This window comes from Xenopus laevis, chromosome 5L, assembly GCF_017654675.1.
Source record: "Xenopus laevis strain J_2021 chromosome 5L, Xenopus_laevis_v10.1, whole genome shotgun sequence".
Taxonomy (NCBI): Eukaryota; Metazoa; Chordata; class Amphibia; order Anura; family Pipidae; genus Xenopus; species Xenopus laevis.
Genome location: NC_054379.1, coordinates 3,158,653 through 3,181,933, shown reverse-complemented (window position 1 = coordinate 3,181,933; position 23,281 = coordinate 3,158,653). Strand labels below are relative to the sequence as shown.

The window sequence follows — 23,281 nt, the reverse complement described above, 5'->3', positions numbered from 1 at the left end:
ATTTTTTCAAATGGGGCTGTACTCACACAGACGCGTGTAGGCGCCGAACGCAGGTTGAGACGCAACATGCTGCATTTTTCCTGCGTTCGGTGCCTACACGCGCCTGTGTGAGTACAGCCCCATTGGAAAAAATGTAATGCGTCTATTCCTGCGCTCCCCTGCGGCTGAACGCCGAAAAAACGGAACGCAGGGGAGCGCAGGTAAAAACGCGCCTGAGTAAGAACCCTAAGGGTAGGACTTCACAGACGTTTTTTCGGCAACAAAACGCCGGCAACAAATCGCATGCGACGGAAATAAGTGAATGCAGTGTCGGATGAAGTCGCAGCGTTGATCTGACACGACTGTCGGATGCAGACGCTGCGTGACATGTCGGATCAACGCTGCGATTTCATCCAACATTTCTATCTATTACCTTATTTATGTCGCTGCGTTTTGTCACAGCATGTCAGATCACGCCGAAAACGTCCATGTAGTCCAACCCTTAAAGGGATTCTGGCAGTAAGGTTACGTTAGCCTTTAATGGCTCTTACAGACGAGCGTTTTTACTTGCGCTCCCCTGCGTTGCGATTTCTTCCATTCAGCCGCAGGAGAGCGCAGGAGTAAACGCACTGAATTATTGTCAAGGGGCTGTACTCACACAGACGCATGTAAGCGCCTAACGCAGGTAAAATGCAACATGCTGCGTCCCACCTGCGTTCGGCGCTTACATGCGTCTGTGTGAGTACAGCCCCTTGACAATAATTCCGTGAGTCTACTCCTGCGCTCCCCTGCGGCTGAATGGAAGAAAGCGCAACGCAGGGGAGCGCAGGTAAAAACGCTCGTCTGTAAGAGACATTAAAGGGGTGGTTCACCTTTCAGTTAACGTTTAGTATGTAATGGAATAGCAAATTCTAAGCAACTTTTCAATTGGTCTTCACTATTACATTTTTATAGTTTTTAAATGATTTGCCTTTTTCTTCCTCATCTTTCTATTCCGGCCTCTCCTATTCATATTCCAGTCTCTTATTCTAATCAGTGCATGGTTGCTAGGGGAATTAGGACCATAGCAACCAGATGGCTGAAATGTAAACTGGAGAGCTGCTGAATAAAAAGCTAAATAACTCAAAAACCACAAAATAAAAATCAACTGCAAATTGTCTCAGAAATTCTAGAACTTACTAAAAGTTAAAGTAAAGGTGAACCACCCCTTCAAACACCTGTCAGGCCTCCCCTTTGTTATAACAAGGCCGCCGATCTATAAAAACATTGTAATGATATCCAATTTAACCAAATATCTCACTCCGACTGCCCTTCAGGTTTGACTCTTCCATACTGTGCTGCCTCAGTTCAACCATTCACTTGCTGCGCAACTACACATCTCATCATGCTCCTCTTGTCCGAGAAGAAGGTTGGAAGAGTTAAGTGAATTGGGCAGTTGCTTAGAGGGTTCTGATGCTTCTTAGCTCGGGTCATGTAGTGTGTGTGTCTCTTGCTGGAGGCCTCACCATCTGCCATTAGAAAGATTAATCCCAACAGCACCAAGATCAGAAACAAGCCAAGAATAACCTGAAATCCCCACTGCTTCCCACAAATAAATATAACAAGTATCTTTGCTCCTGTCTAGTCCAGCTAGTTGTGTGCTTGGGCACCACTTCATTTAGTACAGGTATGGGATCCGTTATCTACAACCTCCGAATTAAGGAAAGACCATTTCTCGTAGACGCCATTTTATCCAAATAATCCAAATTTTTAAAATCAGCCTATTGGGTTTATTTCATGTTTATATGATTTTCTAGTAGACTTAAGGTATGAAGATCCAAATTACTGAAAGATCTGTTATCCAGAAAACCCCATATCCTGATAACAGGTCCCATATCTGTAATAATAAAACAGGCGCTTGTACTTGATCCCAACTAAGATATAATTAATCCTTATTGGAGGCAAAACCAGCCTATTGGCTTTATTTCATGTTTATATGATTTTCTAGTAGATTTAGTGGCAGATTTATTAAGGTTCGAGTTGTCGAGTTCATTTTTTGGTCAAAACTAACATTTTCAGGTAAAAAAAAATTTAAAAATTAAAAAACTCATTTTTTTAGATTTATTATACCCTGACCCCGGAAAAATGGCTCAAATCCAAAAATATAGCATCTAAAACCTGTCGAGGTCATGTACGAGTCAATGGCAGAGACTGTTAATAGCCTTCATGATGTTTTAAAGTTTTTTTCTGAGGGTCTTGCCCAAAAACTCAAATAATTAGAGCGATTCCAGTTTTGTCCCCCGCGGAAAACTCAATTAAGGTTTCAGGCTTCACAACTTGCAGAATTAGGTAGAGACCAGGCAGGGGGCGGGCCGTGATGCGAATGGGGCGGGTCCGTGATGTGGAGGGGGCAAGTGATTGGCCGATCGCCGTCTCAATCATATGGGCAGCCCTTCAAAAAACTGGGCTGTCTGGGTCAAACCGAACAGGTGGCAACCCTAGGTTTTTTCCATTAGAGTTTTTTCTTAAATAAGAGTTGTGAGTTCATTCGAGGTATATAAAAACGCTAACATTCCCCCTAAGGTATGAAGATCCAAATCACGGAAAGATCTGTTATCCAGAAAACACCAGGTCCTGATCATTCTGGATAACAGGTCCCATGCCTTGTATATTCTCTAGTAAGATCAGGGCCTGTCCATGTGTGTGGGACTTGCATCATGAAAGTGGTGAGATTGAATCCAAAATGTAACCTTATTATAATTATTATTATTAATAATAACAACACATATTTATAAAACCGTTTATTAGCAATAAGTGAAATATTACCCCTGTGACTTTAAATCAAGGCTAAAGACAATATAAATATCTGCTGTGTTAATGCGCAGTTCTTGCCGTGTGATGGGAGGTTTTTGTAACTTTGCTGATGCAACAGAGTATAATGTTTTGTTTGCTTAAAAATCAAGAACATTCTCTGATAAATTAATGAAGCCCGACATAGACCAGAAAATCTAGGCTGCCAGCTGTCGAGGGCTTTTTATGATCATAAAAATGTCCCGTCTGCAGATTAACTGTCTATATAATGAATTGCTTATCTCAAAGGCTGCAGGATTGTAGGGGTTTGTTTATACAGAGAGCAGAATGAGGCTTCAGCACATCACTTAGTAACTTGTACTGTATCTCTAGTCCCAGGCAGCTGCAAGCCATATGAACCACCTTCGCCTGTGGCAAAACATTTGAATCACGTAAATGAAAAAGCAAAGGTGGCAGTTTTTGGTGGTTACATAATTACGTATTACGTATTTTACCACCAGTGATTTATACAGACACCAATACAATGGGACTTTCTGATGTTTTGTCACCTGCACTGAAGATTATAAAGTAATGCATTGCCCTAAAAGTAATTTTTGGAGGTGGGATTACGTATGCGCCAAACCCGAGATTTGGTTTGGGATTCGAATTTGTCCCTGACAAAACATGACTGTGAATTTTAACATAATACTTGTCGGCTCTCCCTGTTTTCCTGTTGCTAAAACTGACCAACTGCAGGACTGTTCGTCAGTGATCTTACAGGCAGCTATGTCCGGTATGATTTCTGTGCTTATTGTAGAGGCTGCTGTACAATCTATTTGCTGTGGGACTATTCATCATACAGACTGTGTATAAATACTTTACAATTGAGTTTTGGTCAGAATTAGGGCTCTTACACACGGGCGGCTTTTCCTGCGCTCCCCTGCGTTGCGCTTTCTTCCATCAGGGACTGCAGGAGTAGATGCTAGGGATGCACCCAATCTACTATTTTCGATTCGGCCGAACCCCCGAATCCTTTGCGAAAGAATCGTCTGAATTCCAATCCGAATCCTAATTTGCATATGCAAATTAGGGGTGAGAAGGGGAAAACCTTTTTTACTTCCTTGTTTTGAGACAAAAAGTCACGCAATTTCCCTCCCCGTCCCTAATTTGCATATGGATTAGGTTTGGCTGGGCAGAAGGATTCGGCTGAATCCAAATCCTGCTGAAAAAGGCTGAATCCTGAACTGAATCCTGGATTCGGTGCATCCCTAGTAGACGCACTCGTTTATTGTGAAGGGGACTGTACTCACACAGACGCATGTATGCGCCAAACACTGGTGGGACGCAGCATGTTGCATTTTACCTGCGTTCAGCGCATACATGCGTCTGCGTGAGTACAGTCCCCTTCACAATAAACGAGTGCGTCTACTCCTGCGATCCCTGAACGGAAGAAAGCGCAACGCGGAAAAACCGCCCGTGTGTAAGAGCCCTTAATTAACCCTTTGTTACACGTTGACCAGTATTTATTGTTTCTCACCAGACAGAAGTGCCGGCAGGAGGACAGCGGGTGGCAGTTAGTATGACAAACATTTTTAGTGGTGTTTCTACAGCTGCCGTGGGCTCCTTGCTGTAAATAAAGTTAATGAAGGAAAATGAGGTTCTCCGTTTAGAGACTCAAGACTCCACATTCCTCCAGACTCAGGCTATTAACCTTCTAGTGACCTTCAAGCGCAACAATACTGAGTCGCATTCCCTTGTACAGAGGAATGTTCCCAACACTGGCTGATGCTCCGCAGCTGTTAACTGGCTCGTTAGAAACTTCTCATTAAGAGCCAACGACTATTTAACTCTATTTGTAATGGGAAGGGTCACTGTGTGTGTCGCACAAGGATCTCCCTGCTCTTGTCTCTTGTTGTTCTACTGGAGAATTACAGAACAGAAATACAGTGTCTGCAATTAGATATCGTTTGCTACGGAGACTGGAAACCTAGAATGAAATGTCTCCAACCTACTGCACAATTGAAGATTTCGTTTTATAGGGCCTGATCCACTCACCGTAGCAATGAAATGTGAGGCTTTAATAATATTAATAATAATGATTCCAGTGTTACTTGCAGCAAAAGGATTTTATCACCTGGGCAGTGGGAAACATATAGTGAATAAAGTACCCCCATTGTCAAATATAAGGATATTATAAGTTCCATGACCAACTAAAGGCACAAGGCCAAAGGCCTCATATTTTACAACAGGGGCTACATTATTTATTATATTAAACAACTTTCAGTTAGTTGTGTAAGGGCTCTTACTCACTGGCGTTTTGACCTGCGCTCCCCTGCGTTCCGTTTTTTGGCGTTCAGCCGCAGGGGAGCGCAGGAATAGACGCAAGTCATTATTTCAAATGGGGCTGTACTCACTCAGGCGCATGTAGGCGCCGAACGCAGGAAAAATGCAGCATGTTGCGTCTGAACCTGCGTTCGGCGCCTACATATAATCTAGATAAGGGATCTGTTTATAATTTGGGTCTTCAAGTATGTGTATATGTATATTTTTATTTTCATAGCGCTCCTTGAGGGCAAAGCAATAAATTAGTAGTAACAAACAAGGGTTCACAAGTTAATTAGTAACAATAAGTGCATTATTAGAAATACAATTTACATACATATAAAATATAATTACACTATAGATTAAGTGCTCAGTGTCAAGGAGACAAAAGGATGGAGGACCCTACCCCGTGGGGCTTACAGTCTAAATGGGAGGGTGACATACAGACACAATTCATACCTTAAGTCTACTAGAAAATCATATAAACAATCGTCTCCAATAAGGATTAATTAAATCTTAGTTGGGATCAAGTACAAGCGACTGTTTTATTATTACACAGAAAAAGGAAATCAGTTTTTAAAATTTGGATTATTTGATTAAAATGGAGTCTATGGGAGACAGCCATTCTGTAATTTGGAGTTTTGTGGATAACGGGTTTCTGTATAACGAATCCAATACCCTTATGTATACAGAGTAAGTACATCCTAGTTAAATGCATTATAAGTGTATTGTTGCACTAGTATTATCACACAACAAGGAAAGAACGTTAGTTATTTTTCAGCTGCCGCAGTTATGATTTTGTGCAGGTGACAGACCCCCCCATGTCCTATTGCCCCTTAGATCGTTAACAATATGTGTAATTTGCATCTAATTTGAATTAGTCGTGTTCTAATTGATGCTGTCATAATGTAGCAGAAATGCTGTTTTTTTTGTACTGATTAGTTAATGAAGCCGTTGGCCCATGTTTTTGGCTTTAGGTGTGTCTGTTTAGTGCAATTTCCTATTTCTTTGTTGTGCTTCCCTCCAGCACATACCTCTCCGCCAACATCACATCCTCCTGCTTTTGTTATTTCATTAGCAAATCACTCATGCACACTTGCTTCCCTCTCACTTCAATGCCATCGCATGTTTATTATCGTGCAGCTTGGCATGGCAGCATGTGCAGAGACGAGAATGGCTGCACAGCTGCTATATTTTAAGCATACCTCCCAACTGTCCCGTTTTTAGAGGGACAGTCCCTCTTTTGACAGCTCAACTCGCAGTCCCTCATTTGTACTGGAAATTCTGTATTTTCTCTGCACTGAACAGGCAGAAAAAGAAACAAAGTTTCTAACTTAATTGGCTTTTGGCAGAGAGCCCAGAACAGCAGCAGATAAGATACTTTTGTAACAATTTCTAGATAAGCAAATAAGTCATTGTAAGGCTAAGGCCACACTAGGCGATAGCGCCGCGATTTGACTCGCGGCGACTTTTCGCCGCGACTTTTAAGCCGCAATCGCTGGGGAAACTTTTGCGCTGGCGTCTATGGGGAATCGCGAAAAATCGCCAGCGTAAAAACACACGCGGCGATCTTTTCTTTACTGTCGCTCGAAATTGCCTCGCTAGGCGATTTCGAGCGACAATAGAAAAAAGATCGCCGCGTGTGTTTTTACGCTGGCGATTCCCCATAGATGCCAGCGCAAAAGTTTCCCCAGCGATTGCGGCTTAAAAGTCGCGGCGAAAAGTCGCCGCGAGTCAAATCGCGGCGCTATCGCCTAGTGTGGCCTTAGCCTAACTATATAAGATAACGGGTCCCTTGGGAGAAGTTAGACTCAGCTTAAAGGGCAATTCATCTTCATTAGCAAAACCGTAATAACTGAAAAAAACACAGAAATATGTTCAAACTTTCATAACCTGCCAAATTTTGCAAAATGAACATGTGGTAATTAGGGGGTCACAAAAATGGCCATGGTCAAAAAATTCGATACACACTGCCAGTTGCAACTTTTTTATCCCTCTTTTTATTTCCGAAATATTGGGAGGTATGTATATGTACCTATTATTTATTGCCCTTCCTCAACTATTTGTTTATAGTTTGTTACATTTCTCTTTTGTGATTCTCTCAAAATGTCATATTTGATTATTCTCACTCAATAAACCAACTTGGCTGTGTGGCCAGAGGTCTTGCTGCTCATGGGCCAAATCTCACACTTTGCTAAAGCAGATTTTACTTATTAATTTCACTAATTAGCTCTCCTGCATTTAATATAGTTAATAAGGTACCCCCTCTTGTAAACAAAAAGGATATTATAAGTTACAGAGGAGTCCCATGACCATATAAAACACATGTTTTTATACAGGTCTTGGAACTCGGGGGTGACTTCTAATATCCTCATATTTTACAACAGGGGGTACTTTATTTATTATAATACACAAGTTTCTCTGAGTCATGTGACAGAAATGACATCACTAAGCTCCGATTATAACGATATTATAGGAGTTGTTAAATGTTAGTATGATGTTGAGAGTGATAGTCTGAGAATCGTTTTTTTTTTTTTACCTATTTAGCTTTTTATTCAGCAGCTCTCCAGTTTGCAATTTCAGCCATCTGGTTGCTAGTGTCTTAATTCCCCTAGCAACCATGCACTGATTTGAATAAGAGACTGGAATATGAATAGGAGAGATCTGAATAGAAAGCTGAGTGATAAAAACGTGTAGTCTAAAGCTGGCCATACATGAAGAGATCCGCTCGTCTGGCGACATTGTCAAACGAGCGGATCTTTCACAGATATACCCACCAACGGCAGGGCTATATCAGGGTAATCTGAACATTCGGCCCTAGGGCCGAACGATCAGATTACAATGAGGAGCAATGGGCTCCGACGGGTCGGTTGGTGGAAAAATCAAACCTTCCCGATCTATATCGTGGCCAGATATCGTTCAGGAAGACCCGTCGGAAACCCCCATACACAGGCAGATAAATTGCCAAATTTGTCTAACGGATGGGTCAGTGACCCCCATTTGTAAACTGGAAAGAGTCAGAAGAAGAAGGCAAATCATTTTAAAAACTATAAAAAATATAAATAATGAAGAGCAGTTGAAAAGTTGCTTAGAATTGGCCATTCTTTAACATACTAAATGTGAACCACCCCATTAATAATAATATATAGGGACATGGCTTACTGTGTGCATGTACATTGATGAGCCACGTCAAGCAATATGGCAGCTTGAACAGATACCTATCATTGAATATATGCAGGGAAGGAATGTCCATGCTAAATGATTCCATTATAAATGATTGCTGATTACATTGAAGTAAAAACGATATCGGTCGTGGCACTTGCCCATAGTATTTTTCATGTGCACAAAGTAGAAAAGGCCAGCAGGGGGCAATGTAATTACTGACGTTACTCTTAGAAATTTTTCAAAGTACTTAAGTGCAAGTGATTAACTGCTGTGATTCCTGTTATATATTTACATTGAATTGCTTAATTGGGCTTTCTACAAAACTGCCTTTTTTATACATTTACACTATTACATATATACATTGCATTAACAATACATTCCTTTATTGTGGTGCAGCCAGAGGGTCTGATAGTTACAAGACACACTAAATTGGCATCTGTACACACAGTGATGGTCCACTGGTGAGGCAACTTTGGGCGACTATTGAAAACACATTGCCGCGTGTGCATTCGCGCAGGTGACTTCGCATTTTAGCCTATGGGGAAAAACGCAGAGGCAGTTCGGGGAGATAGCAATTAGTCGCCAGGCGACAAAATCTCCCCGAATCTCCTCGTGTGGACTAGCCCTTAAAGGAGAAGGAAAGCTAGGGAGGCTTTTTATTGCCAATAGATTAGCCACAATAGTGCAGAGCTCAAATCACATGGCTGGGGGGCAGTTGGGAAACTGAAAACATGTCTAGCCCCATGTCACATTTCAAAGTAAAATGTAAAAAAAATCTGTTTGCTCTTTTGAGAATTCTGCAGCACTGTTAACTGATGTGTTTTGAAATAAACAGGTTTCCCCATGACAGTTTCCCTTTAAAGGTAAACCACCCCTTTAACGTTGTTACCGTTCTGCAAGTTCTGTGTGCATCAGAGCCTGTCCTATCACTGCTCCCTCTGCCCGCTCCGCTCTGTAGTAGTCTGCTTCCCCAGACATAGTGGGAATGTATGTGACTTCTTGCAACAATCTGCAACTTTCCCTGACTTGTCTGAGCATTTTTATGCCATCTATTGCTAAATTTATGTATAAATTATGTATAGGTTTGATCTTATTACTTTAGGGCTCTTACTGACGAGTGGTTGAAGCTCCGTTTTTCTGCGTTCAGCCGCAGGGGAGCGCAGGAATAGACGCATTACGTTTTTTCCAATGGGGCTGTACTCACACAGGCGCGTGTAGGCACCAAACGCAGGTTGAGACGCAACATGCTGCATTTTTCCTGCGTTCGGCGCCTACACGCGCTTGTGTGAGTACAGCCCCATTGGAAAAAACATTATGCGTCTATTCCTGCGCTCCCCTGCGGCTGAATGCAGAAAAACGGAGCGCAGCTTCAACTGCTCGTCAGTAAGAGCCCTTAATATTGGACATACACAGGCTGATATAATCTGCTAATTCAGCCCCTTCCAGACTGATTATTGGCCTGTTTTTTTTGGCCTGCCTAATATTTTCAGCTAGATATCTTATTGGTCAGGCTAGAAAACTTCACACACTTCCTTCCTGCCTTCTCTGAATTCCTGGAGTACATTATAATACATGAATAATATTGTGGGAAAACGGCTTTAATGCGAGCTAATGGCTTCCATGTGTTCCCTAACATTTCCTTTCAGCTACCTTGCCCCGGCCCCACAGCGTTTATTCTCAGGATGGGTGGGATACGTTGCGTTTTCTGTTTATTTTTTTGTGTCTTATGAGATTTCTTCCTAGGATCACACTGTATTTGACTTCTTCTTTGTTGGGTTTCTTGGGTTTGGCATGTCCTTTCCACAGAAGTTGTTGCTTTTATAGACCACAGGCATGGAACACTGTCACTTTCTTCTGCAGCCACTTATCGCTTGCCCTTTAACTGTCCAGGCGCCTTCCAGAAAACAAAATAGCTTCAGATTTATTGCCTTTTCTCCAGCTTTTTCATTGTTCCACCCTGAAGTACCGTATGTTTATCATCTCAAAAGTTACCTTTTCCGCCCTTTAAAATAAACACCATTAAATCTAGAATCGGTGGATGCAATTAGTAGATGATGAAAAGGATGGTGTATTGGTCTTCTGCTTTACAAAAAGGGGAGATGATTCAAAAATAGTTACCATATAATAAAGCCCAAATTGCTGTAGTAATTAATGGTCTCTTTGCACAGAAAACCCCAGTCTGTGGGTAACAGGTAATCACCAATGAACAACTTAAAATGCAAGAACCATCATTAATTAGTGATAAGTACCCTAATTATCCCTCGGAAAAGAATTCTGGATGAATTCTGGATGAATTCTACAGGCAGAAAGTTGTGCCAGTTCGTTGTTTCTTTGGGTGTTGGCAAGATACCTAGTTGGGTGTTCATGCTTAGTCCCGTTGAGCACAGGGTATTGGGCCCAAATGTGCCCATTCAACCGATCAGTTGAGTAAATGGCAGACATTGCTTATCGGCTCACATGGGAATACGCTCATCATTTGCCGTAGGTCTTACAATGTCAGCCTTATACTTCAGAATATATAAAATATAGATCTAAAATAATCTGTTATGTAAAGTAACATTGATTACTATCTGAAGACCCAGCCTCCCAACCGCTTAGCATAGGGCTTCTCGCCCAGTACAAAGCAGTTTTGCAATGCCTGGGGTGGTTAGTGTTGAGGAAGACTTTGAGAAGAATGGAGAGTGACAGTTAAAGAAGGAAAGCTAAAGAAGGAAAGCTACCAAGGCAGTTTATTGCAATAGATTAGCCACAACAGTGCAAGCTAGAACACCATTTTTATTCTTTAGAATGCTTTTCCATTTCTGAGTAAACATTTCTAGACACTGTCTCTGTTTGTTTAGGATAGCAGCAGCCATATTAGCTTGGTGTGAAATCACTTCCTGCCTGAGTCTCTCCCTGCTCACTCATAGCTCTGGGCTCAGATTACAGCAGGGAGGGGAGACAGGAGCAAACTGAGCATGCTCAAGCCCTAGCCCTGGAGGTTTAAGCTGAAAACAGTTAGTCTGATACAGAAGCCCATGAGTACACAATAGAAGGAAAGAAATGTGATGTTTGACAGAGGAGTCAGAGCAACATTACTTTGAGGGGTTACTGGTGTATTTACATAGACCTTTCTGATAAAGCTTACTTACTTGTAGCCTTTCCTTCTCCTTTAATGTCCTACATCCTTAATATAATGGTCTCAGAGGGGTTTGCACAAATTGTTTTCCTCTTTCTTTTCCCTATGTGGAATGTGTAGTTAATGGCATCATTGTGAGCAGGCATTTCCAACTCAAGGACTTCTAGATGTAGTGTAGTTCCATGTCTTTGCACCTACAAAGCCTTAACATTCAAGTCATAAAAGTCTATTAATATAATAATTCTTCCATAAAAAAAACTGTTGGTGTGCGCTATTGAAATCTAGGGTATGATTACTTGATTTGTGTCCAGCATCTCTCATAGATAACAATACAATTCTTAGCCTCAGAAAACATCATCGTGCTGGTAGTTGGGTGCAGCGGATCTTGGCATAGAATCAGCTGAAAGAATATGCCAATTACAGTATTTGGAGAAATACTATTTAGCTTAGTTGTGATATTAGTTTAACCGTACCTTTCAGCTCCAGCTTTTTATGATGAAATGGCTAGTGGTTTTGGTGGGATGAATCAGGTGGCTTTTGGGGAGATCTAGGCAAGTGGCCTACAGGTACAAGTAATATTGGCCTGCCCATCCTGATCTCTATGTATGATGAATATCAGTCAGTTTGGGAATTGGGCAGGTTTGAAAACCTCATCTGTTGACTCACCATGTCTGCCAGTGTCTCATGAGTCAGCTGATAAAGTGAAGAGGAACCTCCAATCCTACAAAAGCAGCCGTACTGTGTGTGTGTGTGTATGTGTGTGTCCTTATGTGCTCTTTGTTTGTTTGGCCTGTGGGCCTATTGTTTGGAGAGTGTATTGACTGGCTCCTGTATGGCTGCCTTTAGGTGGGTTGGGTCCTGGCTGGAATTTTACCTGTCTACCCGGTACAATAACCAGCTGGGGGAGGAATTGCAAATTTACAGACAAATTTAATAACAAGTCGATCCAACCCTAAACCCCCTCTGATCACCCCCACCTCCAATCCGCACCATTCTCCCAGGCTCCTATGTTCTCATCCAATCCCCTTGTTATTCACTGCTGATGGCTCAAATCCACCCTTTGATCTCATAACTCTGCTCTATGACATCATTGCTCCATCCATTTATGTCAGAACCCTCATGGGCCTGCCCCTAGGGTTGCCACCTGGCCGGTAAAAATGATGGTTGATCCCAATGTTATTAAAAGGGGATTTAGATAAATATATAGGAAGGCCGGTAATTTTTCCCAGAAAAGGTGTCAACCCTACCTGCCCCTCACCAGGATGGTATGTTCCATGTGAAAAGGTGGCAACCTTATAAGTAGGTGGGTTGGAGTGAGGCCACAAGGTGCTGGGAGTGAATCTGATCAAACAAAACTGCATCAGTTTCTGGTAATAAAATGGATCCTAGGACAGGACAGTTTAATTTCAAGGACCCAATGAGTGATTGGCCAGTGTGGCTCCATTTGTTGAGGTCCATTTGTTATGTGGCCATGCAGGTGTATGGGGCCCCATAATTTAGTTTTGTTGAGTTGTTGTGTCCCAGGCAAGTCCATTCCCAGACAAGTCGGGGCATGTGGGAGCTGAATCAGGGGGTCAGGTGCCATATTGAAATGAATGTTGGCCTATAATAACCATAACATACAGACATTCTGCTGAATAGAAGTGACTAGTGGCTCATTTCATGCAGTTATTTCATGTGTTATGATGTTTACATGCAGCCAATACACATTTAGTTCCGCTGCACTTATCCACCCCAGCAAAACAAACACACACTTTCCTGTGGCCGTACTTCTCTTTTCATGAAAACTATAAATAAATAAACCAGAGACCAAGAAAACCACATATTTACTTCAAAATAGTTCCTTTTCTGCCAACAAGAGAAAGTGCCGGAAAGACTCCCTTAAAGACACCGGTGCCTTGGGACAAGGTCATTATTGGCCAATGGGGAATGTTCTCTATCCTAGGGAATCATGTGGGAACGTCTTCTTTTCCCTGGCAGGACCATTTAAAGGGCCAGTAACACCAAAATGGGCTTCTGCACATTGAAATCAAATGTATTTTTATTGGTGCCTGATACAGAGTGTTTGCTTTAGAGGCTTGACTATAGTTTATTTAATAAGTGTGTAGCCATACAAGGTGAATAGGGCAGTAGGGCACATATGTACATAGCAAACATCTGATACGCTCAGTAGAATACAATGGTTTTAGACCAGGGAAGTCCATTGTCATTCATGCAAAGCACTGTGTAACTTGTCAGCGCTATATAAATGAATGATGATGATTCATGTCTCTCTACAGGACTATGGAGTGAACATTTTATTGGCTTCTCTGCCCCAGCAAAGCTTCTGTTGGTGGCTGCCCTGGTGTAACCCGAATTCCTACCCAAACTGAATTGTTGTGAAAGCAACGGACCTCTTGGAGGGAACTTTTCCCGGGTTAATCAACATTTGTTTGGGATTTTACTCACTTTTAAATAACCAAAATAGGTTTTCTTTGGTGTCCAGCCAAGTCTTTTGTGAAGGCCAAATCAAAAATGTATAGATTAAACACAACCTTACTTAGTGCCCAATAACATTACATTTACAATCAGCCGTAGAAAACCAATGTTCTGGACTTTATGTTTTTGGCTGTTAACTCTCCAAAACTCTGTTATTGCCGTGTTCCAAACTGCTCACCCACCGCTAAAACAGAGCAGGTATCATTGACATCCCACCCTGGTGCTCCCTTCAACTTCTTTCTGTTTCCCAGTTGATATAAAAGATGAATATCATCTGGGTGTTGTCACATATTCCTGCTCCAGTCTGCTTCGAATAAGCCTGAAAGTCCGGCAGCGGGTCAGGTGCCTGTGGTTAACCCACAAAAAAGCAGTTACCCTGAGGATTGCGGGTAGGATTTTCAGGTGCATGTATAGATGCAGGTCTTTGCTATATTATCTTTATTTTACTCCTTTTCAAAATGTTTTATTCAATCCCCGCCCACTTCTAATGATGCCACTTCCAGTTTACAGCAACAGTGCTTCCTCTTTAAACGGGCATGTAAAAGCAAAAAAATTAAATTCAATTTTTACTGTCTTTAAAGGAGAAGGAAAGGTTAAAACTAAGTAAGCCTTATCAGAAAGGTCCATCTAAATATACCAGTAAACCCCCAAAGTAATGCTGCTCTGAGTCCCCTGTCAAAAGAAACAGCACATTTCTTTCCTTCTATTGTGTACACATGGGCTTCTGTATCAGACTTCCTGCCTTCAGCTTAAACCTCATTGCCCTGGGCAAGAGCATGCTCAGTTTGCTCCTCTTCCCCCGCCCCCCTCCCTTCTCTACTGTAATCTGAGCCCAGAGCAGGGAGAGACTCAGGCAGGAAGTGATGTCACACCACGTTAATACTGCAGCTCCTATCCTAAACAAACAGAGAGTTTCTAGAGCTTTTTACTCAGGTATGGTAAAACATTCTACAGAATAAATATAGCATTCTAGCTTGTACTATTGCAGCTAATCTATTGGCAATAAAATTCCTCCGTAGCTTTCCTTCTCCTTTAATGAAAAAGAAAACTATCTTTAATTAAAAAAAATTGTACAGTTTTTATAAGAAACCTGACTGTATGCAGTGAAATTCTCCCTTCATTTACTGCTGTGGATAGGAATTGTCAGACGATCCCTAACTGCTCTGCAGGGAAACAATCATACTTATGAACAGCAGGGGGAGCCCCCGCCTTACTTCCCAGCCATGCAGAACTCAAGCAGCTTTGTTTGTTTCCCTGTAGAGCATTCGGCGAACAGTGTAGAGATTTGTATTGGATTTTATATTTGCCTTTACATTCCCTTTACTATGGACGCACCGAATCCACTTTTTTGGATTCAGCCGAACCCCCGAATCCTTGGCGAAAGATTTGGCCAAATACTGAACTGAATCCATATCCTAATTTTCTTATGCAAATTAGGGGTGGGATGGGGAAAACATTTTTTACTTCCATGTTTTGTGACAAAAAGTCACGTGATTTACCTCGCCACCCCTAATACACATATGCAAATTTGGATTTGGTTCGGCCGAATCCTGCTGAAAAAGGCCGAATCCCGAACCCACCCTTTACTGTTTCCAACTCCAGCTGCAGGGACAAAGATCATGGAGCCAGATTTAAACAGATAAACTGGGATTCTATTTGGAGGATTATTTTGCTGCAGACAATGGTTCTGCAGAGTTGGAGAAAGTTTGTATTAAACAATACAAAAACTATAAAATCCACATTAGATTACATGACAACACAGGAGCCAGTGCAGTCTGTATATTCTGATTATTAATCAGTCTTGTTGTATCGGCTTCTGGCAGATATTATTTGTCTTGTGCTGTTTTGATCATTTATGATGATCCCTAAGCAGCCCAGATCACACTGAGCATGTGCACAGTCTTGGTCTTGCAAAGATGTATAACAAAGTTACAAGATGGTGACCCCCTGTGGCCAACTTTGAAAGCATAAGTCATTTGTTTGATTAGACTTGTGGTGCAGTAAGTTCATGTTTATGTTAAGTATACAAAATACACCATTTCTAGCCTTCTCTAAGAATTGCTCTTGTAGGATATGGAAGTGTTTGGGTTGTTTAAACCAGTAATCCCACTAGCGTTGCTCTGGGGGGGAGTTATTTGTGCAGGGCTACTGGATGAGAGGAAAGTTGTAGAGCTGTCACTATGATCACAGCCGACTTGTTCACTTAATACTCTCTTTTATCTGAGCGCTCACTTACTGGAGTCATCAGAGACAGGGGAAGCACTCCATTAGAGTTATTGATCGATTCTCAGTTAATGTAGCGTGCGGCCGGCCCCTGTTTTGCTTCTGCTTGCAGGATATGTACTGTATATATATATTTATATAAAGTGCTCCATGTCTGCTCACTCAGCCCATAAATTCACTTCTTAACCATTCAGCAGGATTTCAAAGAAACATGACGGGAATTTGCATTTGCAAAACCTTGTCCAGTCTAATAAAGCACGGGGTATGTTGCACATGATATGGAACTAAGGACCCCTGTGTGGGTGCAGTCGTGGGTCAGACTCGTCTTGCTTGAAATCATGGCAGCCATCATCTTACCCAGCTTTCACTGAGCCCCATTCACATCAATAGAGGGGCAACTGTGAGTGGGCCCTGTGTGCCGTTCCTCTAAACAATTAGTAGCTCTGTGGTCAAGGGCAAAACACTTTAACCCCCTCCTCCCTCCCATTCACTGCCTATTGGAGTCAGTGGTCAGTAAATAGTTATTCGGTCACTTAAATTTAGAGCCCTGCAACGGGGCGGGTACCCGTGGGTTACCCGCAAAAACCTGTGGTACCCTGCGGGTTGCAGGTAGAAGTTTCCGGAGCGGGTATAGACGCTTCTCCGGGTTTGCTGGGTCAGGTCACGGGTCTTCTCAATAGCGAGTTTTACTCCTTTTTTTTCTGAGCACGCCTACTTCTAATGATGTCACTTCCAGTTTACGACAGCACTTCCTGTTTTACTCCTTTCTTTCTGAGCACGCCTACTTCTAATGATGTCACTTCTGGTTTGCAATGACAGCACTTCCTGATTCTTGATGGTCAGCGGATCGGGTTGTGGATAAAGTACTTAGGGGGTTGGGTAGCGGGTCCAATCGGGTAAGTATGTGGGTGCGAGTCGGGTTTAACAAAGTGGTTCCGCGCAGGACTCTAACTTAAATAAATGTTGCAGAGCTGAAATTTAGGGCCACTCAATTCGGATAGGGCCACGTGACTTATGGCTGAAATACTCCCTATTTCCATAGTTAACGGGGAACTGTTCATTAATAACCATTCTGTTCTCAGAGCAAAGCAAAGAGTTATGCAGATGACTTATATTTCACTGCAGTGAAAGCAGCTCAGATAGCCCATGGCCAGCAATTACCTCCTAAAAACATGTATCACTGGCCTGTGCTTCCCCTTTAACATGGTAGGAATTTAGTTGTGATGTGCCGGGAGGCAAATCAAGTAGAGATGCATTAAATCCAGGATTTGGTTTGGGATTTGGCCTTTTTCAGCAGGATTCGGAATCGGCCGAATACTTGTGCCTGGCCAAACCAAGTCCTAATTTGCATATGTAAAATAAGGGTGGGAAAGGAAATCACATGACTTTTCGTCACAAATCAAGGATGTAAAAACATTTTTTTTCCCACTTTATCCTTTCCCATATGCAAATTAGGATTTGGGTTCAGTTCGGTATTCAGCCAGATCTTTCACGAAGGATTCAGTGGTTGGGCTGAATCCCAAATAGTGGATTCCGTGTATCCCTAAAATCAAGTATCGCTTATTATTGTGCATATGTGTCGTTTCAACTTCTCCGTGTTTTTCTATCAAACGTTTGCCTGTTTTTCTGCGAGGAAAGACTCTGTGGATTCCATTGTAATCTTCTGGGCATTGTGTAATCATGCGATGAGATCATATGAGCCCAATTACATCTGCTCCGACTCATGTTCTTACTCCCTCCCCTGCCTCTCAATGTCATTTGCTTAATTGGGGATACAAGTGGTACTTTCTTTTTTCCAGATTAACCAATTTAGTAGCTTAGATCAAGTTCCTATGTTTCTAAAAAAAATAAGACTAATGGCAGATATTGCTCATTCCCTGTATTTTACTGTATTTTACTGCCCATTGGGATAAAAAAAAAAGAAAATATATTTTTTGGTGCTAATGATATTCACCAGACGGTGGCAGCAGAGAGCCAGGAATGACACCCCTTCATTGTTTTGTTCTTCTCCACATCAGAACCTCGAATAGAATGAGAACCGTCTCTCAGGCTTCAATTCCACTATTCAGCATGTTTATTGCACAATTGGCTTAGATATCTATGGCCATTTCAGAAGAAATATATACAACGTAATCAATTTCAATCATTGAATTAAATCACGTTACCTGCAAAAACTGATACCATCTTGGACAGACCGAGATCATTGCCGGGGTTACTGTCGTGCTTATATCTGGCAGTTTGTCTTGTCTCAGCGGCCATTGTTTCACTAGCAGGATGACCACAAGCTCATTATTACTTCCCATTGGCCTCCTGTTTTACTTTACCAAATTATAAGTAAATATAAATTATAACGTTTAATAGGAGATACTGTATATCTGTGCCAGTATAGAATCGCCCATGTACTAAGTACAACTCTTCTTGGACATTTGGAAGGGAGTTGAGGCCCGGAAGGGAGCAGAGGCTGGGGCCCGGAAGGGAGTTGGGGCCCGGAAGGGAGTAGAGGCTGGGGCCCGGAAGGGAGTAGAGGCTGGGGCCCGGAAGGGAGTAGAGGCTGGGGCCCGGAAGGGAGTAGAGGCTGGGGCCCGGAAGGGAGTAGAGGCTGGGGCCCGGAAGGGAGTAGAGGCTGGGGCCCGGAAGGGAGTAGAGGCTGGGGCCCGGAAGGGAGTAGAGGCTGGGGCCCGGAAGGGAGTAGAGGCTGGGGCCCCGGAAGGGAGTAGAGGCTGGGGCCCCGGAAGGGAGTAGAGGCTGGGGCCCCGGAAGGGAGTTGAGGCTGGGGCCCCGGAAGGGAGTTGAGGCTGGGGCCCCGGAAGGGAGTTGAGGCTGGGGCCCCGGAAGGGAGTTGAGGCTGGGGCCCCGGAAGGGAGTTGAGGCTGGGGCCCCGGAAGGGAGTTGAGGCTGGGGCCCCGGAAGGGAGTTGAGGCTGGGGCCCCGGAAGGGAGTTGAGGCTGGGGCCCGGAAAGGAGTTGAGGCCCGGAAGGGGGTTGAGGCTGGGGCCCCGGAAGGGAGTTGAGGCTGGGGCCCCGGAAGGGAGTTGAGGCTGGGGCCCCGGAAGGGAGTTGAGGCTGGGGCCCGGAAGGGAGTTGAGGCTGGGGCCCGGAAAGGAGTTGAGGCCCGGAAGGGGGTTGAGGCTGGGGCCCCGGAAGGGAGTTGAGGCTGGGGCCCCGGAAGGGAGTTGAGGCTGGGGCCCCGGAAGGGAGTTGAGGCTGGGGCCCCGGAAGGGAGTTGAGGCTGGGGCCCGGAAGGGGATTGAGGCTGGGGCCCCGGAAGGGAGTTGAGGCTGGGGCCCCGGAAGGGAGTTGAGGCTGGGGCCCCGGAAGGGAGTTGAGGCTGGGGCCCCGGAAGGGAGTTGAGGCCCGGAAGGGGATTGAGGCTGGGGCCTGGAAGGGAGTTGAGGCTGCGGCGGGTGGCCTGTAGTGTGATTGAGGCTCTGACCGGGGAGGGGGGGGGTTGTGTCTGGGGCAGAGAAATGCCCAAACTAGGCCACTTCTGATTTCGTTCAGTGCAATATGTCTGGCACTGCAGGTACAGGCAGTTATTGGCCCCAAAAACGGCAGATCAGAGGACTTTTGAGCCAAAAAGTATTAAATGCAATAGGCTTTTTGGTGTCACCCCACTGGCTAAATAGAGAAAGTGGCTGCCATGGGCCACTAAGGAGTGTTTGGGTTCCACTAGCCTTCCTGGATTTGTGGTCACCATATAATTTGGGAATATTTTGTTGGAATCTCTTCCCTAAAGATCTCTATTCATGACAAATAAAACCAAATCCACGGTTCTCCTGTTTCTTATTCCGCTGTGTTTTGTCCCAGTATAATTTTCTGCTCCCCCCCCCTCCTGGCTCTGTCTGTGACACTCATCTATATTGTATTGTCCCTGTCTGCTCTTAATGTGCCCTTGTAGTGCTGATGTGAAAAGCTGAAATAGCATCAGTCAATTAGCCGCTCTCGTTTCTGGGAAAAGCCATTGATTTCTGTTGCTTAAGTGCCCCTTTATTTTGTGTATCACAGGATGCGGTATTATTTCTGCTTGAAAATTAAAATCTCCTAATGCAACAAGGGAAGAAGAAGCGCAATTTGTGGCTTAATACGCAGATTTATTTTCTACACACGTGACAAAGATGACCCTCATTCTGCTGTTTATTTAGTGTACAATAAAGCTGCACATTACGCTGGTCATATACTGGCAGGTTTAAGCTGCTGATTCAGGTCCTTTAAGCTGGCCATAGACGTAAAGATCTGATTGTACGAATCAAAGATTCGTCCTATTTTCAGACCGTGTGTGGAGAGTCCCGACATTTTTCGTCCCACAGAGATCGGTCGTTCAGACAATAGGACAGGTTAAAAGATTTCTGTCGGCTGCGGGTAATATCTCTGCATGTATTGCCGATCGGACGATTTTCAGTGGGAGACTGTCACCAGCTTTGGTCGGACATAACTTTCGTACGATTGCTGTCAGGGGCAGAACATGGTTAGTGGCAGGTCAGGAGATGGGGAAGTCCCAACGTTTGAGGATTCGAACCATCGGATCTTTACACCTACTGCCAGCTTTAGACCTGTGTATGGGGCCCTCACCAATCGATATCTGGCCAAACATCGTCCAGATCTCGAACAGGCAGGCTTGATTTTTCTTGATCAGCTCATTGATGTGGTCCTCGCAACGACTTTTCCTATCCCCTTCCTTGTAATGCGATGGTTTGGCCCTAGGACAACAATATCACCCACCCAAGATGGGCCTGTTGGAGAAAAGATTCACTCGTTTGGTGATCTTGTCAAATGAGCGAATCTTACAGTATACAGCCACCTTAAGTTTGGTGATTAGGTTAGGTCTGTGCCTAATTTGACCGCCCATATCACCCAAATTGCACTGGATGAGGATAAGTTGCAGAGAGTACACAATTTTTGAGGACCACATCAACATGCCAATGTTCTCCTGGTCCAAAGGGATCTGCAAACCTGCTGATATCTGCCCGATCTTTGGCCGGATATCCGTTGGACTGGCCTGTTCATAGATCCCAAACACAGGCCAACAAGCCGGTGACTTGATCTGGAGGGAGCTGTATTATCACCCATGTATAGCTGCCATAACCATCCAACGGTGTGAGATTTACACCTTTTCTCCTCTTGGGTACCATCACATTCTGATATAAAAGCCACCAACATGGACTTATTGATACAAACAAGGGAAAGCAGTTCTCACCATTATTTTTTTAAACCATTAAGAGGGGGTGCAATGAGGCTGTGACTACAGAGGACCTCTTGTTGATGCAAGTCACAGTGGGTATTCGCTGCACAATTAATTAATCTGGCATCATTACAGACTTTGCATTTGTCATACTGTTCCTTTAAAGTAGGATGGTGTCCTGCAGGAGACAATTGGAACAATTAAGCAAAGAACCATAGTAGAAGGGGCAAATAAGCGGGGGAGACAAGTTATAGCAGGAAGTAATTAAACAAGGAGACCGATTACATCACAGTATTAATCTATGACATCATATTATTTTATAGACCTCAACTCTGTGCATAAGAAAGAAGGAAGTCGAAAGCCATACAGTTAGATGCAAACTGTTTTTTGGATCAAGCAATCTCTTTAATCCCATGTATCCATAATTTTTGTTTAGTGTATGGAGACTAAATGCTTATCTGAAATGGGTGCACTGTGTGCTTTGGTTGACTGAAAAATGTGGATTTCATGTGTTTTTTTTCTCCTCCAAAAGCCTTCTTGCAAGAGGTCCTATTTTGTCCCCTTGATCCCTCTTGGGTACAAAATAGGACTTCTTGCAAGAAGGCTTTTGGAGGATAAAAGCCACATGAAATCCACATTTTTAATGTGAAGGGGTAAGCAAACAGCACAGGGTTCTTTGTATATAGGGCCTCCATCAGTGGTGTAAAGAAAGCAGACCCCGCAGTTGCAGGGGGTTCTTGACTGCAGGGTCTGCTTCCTCTATAGCCAACAAGAGCCCTCCCTTCCCCAGCCGCTCTCTTACCTGCGACGGGGAAGCAGAGCGCAAGGCGGCACAGGGCGGAGTTGGGAGGAGTCCGGGTGGAGAGTGGGTGGGAGGATGGGGATCGGAGTGCGCTGGGCCCCCTGAAGATTTTTTTGCAGAGGGGCCCAGGACACTCTAGTTACCCCACTGTCCTCTGTTGCCTGTTTGTCTGTTTAGTTGCATCAATCCCATTGGAGCATTTCATTAGATGCTATGGACAGGTCTATCTTACTCTTTTATATATTACATTTTATGGCTCCCATTGTCTCACAGATTGGCCAACTGAACGATGGCTTAATTGCTGACAGACGTGCAGTGGAGTAACATGATATTGTGCCTCTCTGCTAATTGATACGAATTGGCAGTGTGTAATTATTGATCAACAAGTGGAGTCATTGATTGCAATAGTCTCCTGTAGCCTTGAGGAGCACAGCAAAGCTGACGGTCACATGAGCTCTAGGTGCTATCTCCTAAAAATATCATTTCCATGGTCCAAAGAAAAGCATTAGCTGCATTCTCAGCTAATTTTAAGAAGACCACATCTAGAGCTGGTTCTACACCATCACCTTTGATGTTCTGTAGTCTTCATTGTGTCCAGAGACTATTGAATTCAGTCTCTTGTTACCTTTTCCCATAGAGAATGCAGTGGAAGACTTTCTATATAAAAGCTAGTGCTGCGTTCTCACAGCTGACTTTACACCATGCGCTTTATAGTTGTGCTTCTTCTAAAAATACTGAACTAACCAAAGCGCTGTGTTGTTGTGTCTCCTGCAGATCCCAGTGAGCTGAAGCTGATGAGAGCTTAGGGAAGGTCACAATGACAGCTGTCACAGCAGACTACGACAACTGTGATATACAACAGCAATACAGTGATACAGTCAACAATCGCTGGGACGACGAGTGGGACAATGAGAACAGCTCTGCCCGTCTGTTTGAGAGATCCCGCATCAAGGCCTTAGCAGGTACGTTGTCTCCTCTTGCTTCTACTTCTCATCATGTGCTCAATAAAATGATTTACTTGTCACTTTTCTACATTTGAGACTCCTCTAGCCCTTTTAAAGGGATACTGTCATAGGAAAACATGTTTTTTTAATAGTGCTACTACAGCAGAATTCTGCACTGAAATCCATTTCTCAAAAGAGCAAAATTATTTTTTTATAATTAATTTTGAAATCTGATATGGGGCTAGACATATTGTCAGTTTCCAGCTGCCCCCAGTCATGTGACTTGTGCTCTGATAAACTTCA

General features: G+C 43.5%; 1 protein-coding gene across 2 annotated transcripts in view; it reads left to right on the top strand.

Moving 5' to 3' along the window:
* sptbn1.L (spectrin, beta, non-erythrocytic 1 L homeolog) overlaps positions 1 to 23,281 on the top strand; it is a 140,217-nt gene that overhangs the window by 14,828 nt on the left and 102,108 nt on the right. For both annotated transcript variants that reach the window (XM_018262519.2, XM_041562446.1), the window contains exon 2: positions 22,809 to 22,996. In XM_018262519.2, the coding sequence (XP_018118008.1) occupies positions 22,852 to 22,996 (145 nt within the window). In that variant the 5' untranslated portion in view covers positions 22,809 to 22,851. The remainder of the gene's footprint in view (positions 1 to 22,808; positions 22,997 to 23,281) is intronic.